The sequence below is a fragment of the Echinops telfairi genome, unplaced genomic scaffold (assembly GCF_000313985.2).
Source record: "Echinops telfairi isolate 266 unplaced genomic scaffold, ASM31398v2 ScPeMD7_7421;HRSCAF=8459, whole genome shotgun sequence".
NCBI lineage: Eukaryota > Metazoa > Chordata > Mammalia > Afrosoricida > Tenrecidae > Echinops > Echinops telfairi.
The window spans coordinates 16,596,577-16,605,616 of record NW_022111321.1 but is presented as its reverse complement, the minus strand read 5'-3'; the positions used below and the strand labels follow the sequence as shown (position 1 = coordinate 16,605,616).

The 9,040-nt window shown below is 39.3% G+C and overlaps 1 protein-coding gene across 1 annotated transcript in view; it reads left to right on the top strand.

Moving 5' to 3' along the window:
- CWF19L2 (CWF19 like cell cycle control factor 2) overlaps nt 1–9,040 on the top strand; it is a 133,822-nt gene that overhangs the window by 53,162 nt on the left and 71,620 nt on the right. Inside the window, exon 11 of the mRNA XM_013006234.2 lies at nt 2,042–2,179. Within this exon, the coding sequence (XP_012861688.1) occupies nt 2,042–2,179 (138 nt within the window). The remainder of the gene's footprint in view (nt 1–2,041; nt 2,180–9,040) is intronic.

The window sequence follows — 9,040 nt, the reverse complement described above, 5'->3', positions numbered from 1 at the left end:
CACATTTGCCTATGCACCCACTTAGTCTTTAGCAATTGTGTCGGGAAAGTGAGCATCATAGAATGACAGTTTAATAGAACAAAGTGTTCTTGCATTGAGGGAGTACTTGAGTGGAAGCCCAATATCTATCTGCTACCTTAATACTAAACCTATACATATATGCATATGGATCTATTTCCCCATCATCATATATAAATATATTTACATATGTACATGCTGTATTTAGACCTCTATAAATGCCCATTGCCTCCTTGTTCTTTCCTCTATTTCCTTTTACTTTCCTCTTATCCTACTCACACGCTCAGCCTTCATTTGGGTTTTATTAATTCCTCTTGGTTACATTGCCCTTGATCAAGCCCTACAAAGCCTCTTGCACCCTCCTCGCCACCGATTTTGGATCACTTGTTCCCTTGTCCCTGGGTTTAACACCACTTCCTTTCCTCTACTTCCCCCTCTCCCAGAGATAATGGTTTCAAGGGTTCACCCAGCCTTTATGACTCCAGGAAGCGTGGAGTCTGTGAAATTTGAATTTTTTGTTTTGTAATTTTCTTCTTTGATCAGGATCTTTCTATAGAATATTTAATCAGCATTCAAGTACGTTTTCAAATATAATTGTAAATTTTGAATGTTTAAGTATGGCAGTTTTAATTTTAGTATACTTTTTGTTCACATTATTTATTCATAAACTTTTTTTATACATATTTACCTTAGCTTGTCTGGACCCACAACTGTTATCTGTATTAGGCAGCTTATTTGAGACATGGTAATGGAATGCTTATACACATTGATGTCTTAAGTAATTATGAAAGTGCTGTGATCCTTCATAAATCTAATTTTCTTTTCCATACTTCAATTCTAGCAATTAGTTTTTACAGCCTCCCTTGAGGCTCTTGAGATGGCAAAAGCAATATATGGAATTTTTACAGATTTTTATTTTAAATTTGAAAGCTCATCAAATGGGAATTGCTTGGACAAAAGATTTAATCATTCAGATTGTTTTTGTTCAGTGCTTATTATTTTTCTAGTGAGTGCCTGTGTGCTTGGAGACATTACTCACTAAACAAGTAAGAGGCGGCATAGATACTCCTCTAATGGAATGGGAGAAATTAGGAGGTTGGAGGAGAGATGACGCAAGAGAATAGTGAGGGCTTGAATTATTTATCATGGGAAATGACAGAAAGAATTGATTAGGGATCTATAGACCCTTGGCCAGATGGCATTGAGGACCCTTTTTTGAGTTAAAGTTACGAAGCTGTTTATACTTGAGTCAAGAAGTAAATGCATTCATTTAATATTAAGGTTTGCTCTCTGAGCATGATTAAAGAGAAAAAGGCCAGGAATTGACCATCAAAACCAGGGAGTGATTGAAGTTATGAAATGTGAGGTTTAGGTTAGTAAAGAAAGGAGGTGTAATGTTGGGTAAAATATTACAGCCATGGTTCCAGAGATCTCAAAGAAGTTGAAGATTGGATCTTATTTGAGTAAGGGAATATAAGAGTAATATTGGGAATATTGATCTGGGAAGGAATCAGTAGCACGTTTCTCTTTCCCATCTGGGCATGGAAGCATCTGATAGGCAGACTGGGGATCTGCATGCTAGTTTTACTTCTATTTGGAGAATGTGGGCTTAATAACTATAATTGGGTTTGGTTAATACTTCTCTCTTTTAGATATATGCACTTCATCTCTAGATTATTGGAGGTTTTTCTCCACAGTAGTAGGGAGTTCTTGTAAGGAAGAGAACATCAGAGGGGAGAGAAAAAGAGAAAGAACAATTGTTTTCTTTTCCCCTAAATATTCAATCAGTTAATAATTAAACAAATACCATGCTTCTGTCCCTGTGGAAGAGGAGATTAATGGGACAAAGTAAGAAGTATTAACCTTGTGCAAGTTCCTTCACATGGAAGCCTGTAGAATAGGGAGAAAATGAAAGGATAGATTAGTGGGAAGTTGATATTTGATATTAAATGTATAGTCTATTAAAAATACTTCAGATCTTATATTCTCCCTAAATCAGTGATGTTTTATTTTTTTACCATAGGCCTCAACCCATGAGGAAAAAGAAAGAGTCAGATACTTTCATGATGATGATAATCTAAGCCTAAATGATTTAGTCAAAAACGAGAAGATGGGAACAGCAGGAGACCAACACAGACTTTTTATGAGAATGGCATCTAAGGTAAGATACATTCACAGGCTATGTTTGACATTTGAGAGGCTGATCATTCAGGCTAGCAATGAGTTACTGCTTTTATATATGTGTGAAAAGCTGATTATCTCTCTAATCTTGATTAATTATTTTTAATGCTTTATAGAACACATTAGCATTTGGGGATTGATTGTAAAATACTCATTCTGTTTGTTTTTAAATATAGAACAAAGTTTAATTCTAATGTTGTCCATGACCATTCATTGTAGAGTTAGTGTAACAGTTAATGTAAAAGAAAGTTTGAGGCCAGAATTTAATGATTGGTAATGTGCCGCTATTGGGTTACCCATCTGTCTTGTCCTAATGTTCCTTCAGTCCTCACCATTATGTCAGCAGGAGGTAGAAGAACACAGATTTATATATATCTCATGGTTTCATCTTGGCAATAATCTCAAATCCACCTTTGTGAAATTACAAGAGGGCTTCAAAAAGTTCATGGAAAAAAATCGAGTTTCTTTTCCTTCCATTTTTCCACAAAATTTTAGAAGCACGCTGATACATATCAATACATTATTATGGATATTTGGCAGAATGAATTTTTATTTTCAAATTTACATTTCTTGTTCCAATCTCTTCTTAAGTACTACACTTAAAATATTTTTAAAAAGAGGCATTGTCCTTAAACTGTATAAGAACGATTGGCTAACTATATGACCCCATGGGAAAAATTTGCTCGCATCTCTTTTATGCAGATAAAGCTTTATTGGACCACAGCCATTTATGTTCCTTTATATATTGTCTACTGCTGCGTTCACTTTATAATTACCAAGCTGAGTAGTTGTGACATGGACTGTATGGCCCACAAAGCCAAAAATCTTTAGTGCTTGATCCTGTATAGTACAAATCTGCCCATCCCTATTCTATAATAGGTAGATAGTTACTTTTTTGTTGAAATAAAGTAAGGGAAAGCTATAGTTTATATTGTCAGTGGAATATTGATGGAAGACCTTTCTGTAGAGCTGAAGTTTAAATATTATTTCCAGCAAATGCAAAGGATCTGAAGCAGAGAGATGCTTGAACAACATCAGGAAGCTGCAGGCGAACAAGTCTCACTAGGAATAGAGGAAGGAAGGGAAAGAGAAACGAGACACACTGGGGTCAGATTTTATAGAGAGTATTATAATAGGCCATTGTATAAGAACTTTTATTTTGGAAGGCCACTGGACGGTTTTAGCAAGGTAGTGTCATAATATGGTGTGTCTTAAAAATATTTCTCTGACTCCTGTTGAGAAGATAATGTATAGAGATACGGAGGCTAGAACCTGGAAGATAAGTTAGTCCAGATAATTGGTCATAGAACTTTGGATTCGAGTGCACAAGCTGATGAGAAGTGTTGCATTGGGACAAAGCTGGTGCTATTTAATCCCAGTGCAGGGAAGAAGTGCAGCAGCAACAAAGGGGCAGGAGGGAGGTCGAAGTGCTGTTTTGGATAGATGAGTACACAGTGCTGTTAGGGAGTGCCATGCATGCTTTTAGCATTTAAAGAAACTTAGAGCATAGATTCCCAAACTTATTTGGTCTACAGCCACCTTTTTAGAGAAAAAACTATATACATGCAGTGCCCCCTTGGCAATTAAACATTTGCATACCATAGCTCATAATCCGGGATAAACTATAGGTATCTGCTTTTGCAACCCCTTTGGACTGTTGTCATGGCCACCCTCCACCCCTACTCAGAGGGCGGTAGGTATTACCCACTCTGGGAACTATTGATGAGAGCCATGGGTTTTAATACATTTGGGGGCAGGAGAATCTGAGGACTGTGTGGAAGAGGAGAGAAAGGATTTCACTGGACTGATAAGGTGGCGCTGCTGATGCAGGGGAATAACTAAGAGGATATGGATGGTGTTTCAAAGCCAGAAAAGATGAGGTAAATTGCTTCTGTGAGGTTGAGTAAGATGAAGAGGGAGAAGTGACCATTGGCTTTGGGAGTGTGGTAGTTTCTGGTGACAAGTGTGGTTTCCTTTGGAGTTTAAGACTGCATCTGAAAAGAGTTTGTGAAGATTGTGCGCATATACTGCTAAGTACCGCTAGAGTTTGCTGTTAGAACTGTAGCTGTCTGGGATCAAGCGAATGGTTTGTTTTTGTTTCTGATATGAGCACTAAGGCAGCATGCTTGTATGCTGAAGGCAATGGTGATGATTTCCTTTGTAAGAATTCATACATACCAAACTGGTGCCAAGGAGTTGGAAATGGAAAGAGTTCCAAAAGTCCAGCTCTCGAAGATGATAGTCCGCTCCATCTCTACGCCATTTCTCACCTAAGTAAACTCCCCGCCTCACGTCTGGGCTCTGAGAATTGCAGCACTGGGAGTGCAGTGAAGGTCAGATGGGGTAAACCAGACGCTGGGGCCAGAGGATTCTCGCCACGCCTGGCTCTTGCTGGTAATGCTCTCATATTCCCCGCTTCTCGTTGTGCTCATTTAATGTGCAGCAAGATGGCATTGCAGAGAATCCTGTTCACAGTCCCTTGTAGGCGAACCCTATCAGTATCTTCCCCCACCTTCTGCATCATATCCGTGCAGGGAGGTCGTTTGGTGGGAGTTACATGGTGCCATCAGATTTCACCCTAATATGAAAATCTATTCTCCACCTCTGGACTATATTTTATTTATGCATATTTTACTTGGGGCTTCTGGAATGATGTTTTCAGTAGGCACTGGCTTCCTACTAATCTGAATCAGCCAGGCTTTTCCCAGGCCACTCCAGAAACAGGTGTTTTTTTTTTTTAAATCGTTTTATTGGGGGCTCATATAACTCTTATCACAATCCATACATACATCAATTGTGTAAAGCACATTTATTTGTACATTCATTGCCCTCATCATTCTCAAAACATTTGCTCTCCACCTAAGCCCCTGGCATCAGCTCCTCATTTTTTCCCCTTCCTCCCTGCTCCCCCTCCCTCATGAACCCTTGATAATTTATAATTTATTATTTTGTCATATCTTGCACTGTCCGACGTCTCCCTTCACCTACTCTTCTGTTGTCCGTCCCCCAGGGAGGTAGTCACACGTAGATCCTTGTAATCGGTTCCCCCTTTCCACCCCACCCTCCCTCCACCCTCCCAGTATCGCCTCTCTCACCACTGGTCCTGACGGGATCATCCGTCTCTGTGCAGAAACAGGTTTCTTTCTCCTCTCAACTGTAGCACATCATTCCTTACACCCACTATGAATAAGAGTAACCGAGAGAACCATTAAACAAAGAATGTGGTCCAATTTACACCTTCTACTAAAGTAGGCACATAATCATCCTATTCCTGTTTGTTAGCAGATAATGCCCTCCAAAATGGGACTGTAGCCACAGGTGTATGAAATCCGAATCACCCAAGGGATGATGATGGGAAAGGCCACATTAATCGAATATAGCTCAGGAATAATCTAGTAGAAAACTGATGTGTTAAAGAAAGGGCTCTTACAGAAATAAAGCCCTTGAGTAGGCAGAAAAAAAATAGGATGCAATGGACAGATGCCTAAATTTAGAGAGGAGCTGGATTATAACAGGAAAAAAGGCTGAGTATGTGGTTGTGGATAGGATGGTAAGTTTGCTGATAAGAAAATGAACACATTTTCTTCTCAATGCTTTTATTGGCTTAATGAAAAGATTAAAGTTATCAGCTGAGAATAATGATGGGAAAGAGAAACTAACAATTGCGAAGAGAAACCACTGCCATGGAAACAGTTTTGATTGCACAGGACAGAAGAGAACTCCTTCTTCTGGCTCTCCTGGAGCAGCTGATGGGTTTGATGTGCTGACCTGGAGTTACAATCCAGTGATTTTCTCACTGCACCACCAGGCTTCTCACAATTTGAGAAGAAGGTGTGAAATGGCCTTTGGGAGAAACTGTGATTGACTTGATGGAGGGAAGCTAACTGCCTGGGTTCATTGTCACGCAGTGCTTATCTGAGGCTTGCTGCTGTAAATTTCAAATAAAGCATGTTCAAGTGCTTGTGAATTTTTCTTCTCTGTTTTGGTACAGCAGAGAATGAAGCTTTCTTATTTTACTGTGACACAATGATCATAGTTTGTTTTGTATTCTTTATATTTTACCGTTGTTGCTTATTGCAACTCCAGCGAAGGCGGTGACTTCTGATGGGATCTGCTGAACCAGTTAAATTCAAGGCCGAGAGTTCAGCTAAGAAGGCAATGGCCACTGTTTTGGAGGATTCCAAAGGCGGTAATCTTGATAGATGTTCTCCAAGGACATACGATGATCATGGAGGCTTTGGGGAAAGAAGTTCTAGGAAAATGGAAAGTACATCTGTAAGAAAAAGGTCATGAAAGTTGGATTGAGGAATTTTTTTCTGTCATGACAGCAATACCTGCTCATTCTTCAAGAGTAGCAAGGGTTGCCCTTGGAGAATTTTCTTTTAGTGGGAACCTTTATCCCATCTACCCTACAACTCTGGTCTTGCCCTTTCAGACTTGATTTTTAAATTCTAATTTTTATTGAAGCATAAATGTACAGCTTGTAAGCTTTTAGTTTGATGAGGAATTTTGACAGTGGTTTGACCCAGTGGCAAAACACAACATGTCTTCTTAGAACATTTCAATCCTTGAAAGTTCTCATGCCCTTTTATAACCAATTCTCTCCCTATATTTTTTAAAGTTATAGTTGCATATAATTTATGTACCATACAAATTCAATGGTTTACGTTTGTTCAAAAAGAATTGTGCAGTCATCAGATCATCACCACAATCAGTTTTAGAGCATTTTCTTCATTCTTGTACCCATTATTATTAGCTCCCTATTATCCCAACCTCCTCTGCTATAACCCTAAGGAACCATTAATCTAGTTACTGTCTCTTTGGATTACCTGTCTAGGATTTTACATACAGAATATCATACAAAGAACCCCAACAATGACAACAAATAAAACAGAAAAAACTCAATCCAAAAGAAAGTAGAAAATAATAGAAACTAGAACAAATGAAAAATGGGTCAAAAGGGAAAACAAACGATAATATGTTATATTTTAACCTAACTATGTGTCTAGTCATCTGTTTCCCAATGCACTCTGTCTGAGTCAGTGGTCTGAGGGAGTTCAAGGCCTATTCTATAGTAGGGCTCTACAAATGGATTTTGGACTTTCACCATCATCCATCGCCTTCTACAAGGCAGGCATTTGAAATTTAAGCTCTAATACAATTCCCTTTTCTGACCTTGAGTTTTATTATTTACAATCCTTGGGTTATACGGACTGCTTCTTCTGTGTGGACTTCATTGACACCTCACTTAGAAGACAAGCCCAGGCACTGTTCTTTCTGCTAACTGGGCACTATTTGGTTTCTTCACCACACTTTGCTATACCACCTATATCTTCAGTGATCACTCATGACTGCAAGTCTTAAGCAGAGCCACATTGTAAGAAGTAATTGTTCTTAGATTGTAAGAAGTAATTGTTCTTAGATTACAATTAAATGCGAGCTCAAAATCCATTCATATATCTAAAGTTTATATATACCCCTGGTTCACTGTAGAGACAGCATTATCACTTATGAGGAATAATTTAAGTAACCTCCATGAAACATTTATTTAGCGATACTAATAATAGTATTATTAATCTAGCCAATGCTATAGATTTTTAAGTACTATTGAGAAGGACTGGAGCCCTGGTGGCGTAGTGGTTACGGGCTGAGATGCTAACCACAGGTCAGCAGTTTGAAACCACCAATCATTCCTAGGGAGAAAGATGGGACTTTCTACTCCCCAAAGAGTTATAGTCTCAGAAACTCACTGAGCCAGTTCTACCCTATTCTGTAAGTCTGAGTGACATTGACTCAACAGCAATGAGTTTTGTAGATAGGGAAAGTGTATGTAGATGTAGATACATATGCTTTCTTTTTCTTTAAAACCATTTTATTGGGGACTCTTACAACTCTTGTTACAATCCATACATCAATTGTGTCTGACATATTCGTACATATATTCCATCGTTCTTTTCTAGACATTTACTTTCCGTTGAGCCCTTGGGATCAGCTCCTCTTTTTTCCCTCCCTCCTCCCCCAGCCCCCCAATCCTCATGGCCCCTGATAGATTGTAGATTGTTAATTATTTTCAAATCTCACACTGACCGCTGCCTCCCTTCCCCTCTGGTTTCTGTTGTTCTTCCCCCTGGATTGGGGTGTGTGGTTATGTGCCATTCATTGTGATCTGGTGCCCACCTCCCTCTCCATCTCTTCCCACTTTCCCCCTACCCTTTTGGTGTTTGTAATCCCATTCCTGTTCCTGGGTTCCATGTGTTGTGAGTTTTATCTCTTTTCTGTACCTATGTACATGCTCCCGTCTAGATTGGGAAGCGGCACTGGGGTCATGATACCGGGGGTGGATGGTTGTGTGTGTGTGTGTGTGTGTAGGCCTCCAGAGATCAGACGTATATTGTGTGACCCATTAGTGCTCTACTGCACTTTGATTGACTCATCCCCTCCCTGTGACCCTTCTGTGGGGGAGATGTTCCATTGTCCACAGATGAGCTTTGTGTCTCTGATCCAACCCCCCTCCATACACTTGCATATATATATGCTTAGACTAAAATACATGGTCTGGTCACTTACACAGATTAAATAACTGACTACTATTTAAGAAAACACTGAGGGTTAGATAAATGACAGAAATTTCAATCACCCTCTTTTACTAAGGCAAAACTAGGTCTGCAGGATTGAGATAAAAGAAGTTCAGACTTCTTTTGTTCTCCAAACTCAGCATTTAAAAGGAACACACATTGACTCCCTCATGGATGCCAGGACTACCATTTTGATCATGTGCAAATCGAAAGGTGTAGCATTTTGGGAGGCAGGGTTAGGGAGATGGAAACACCAGCTTCAGAAA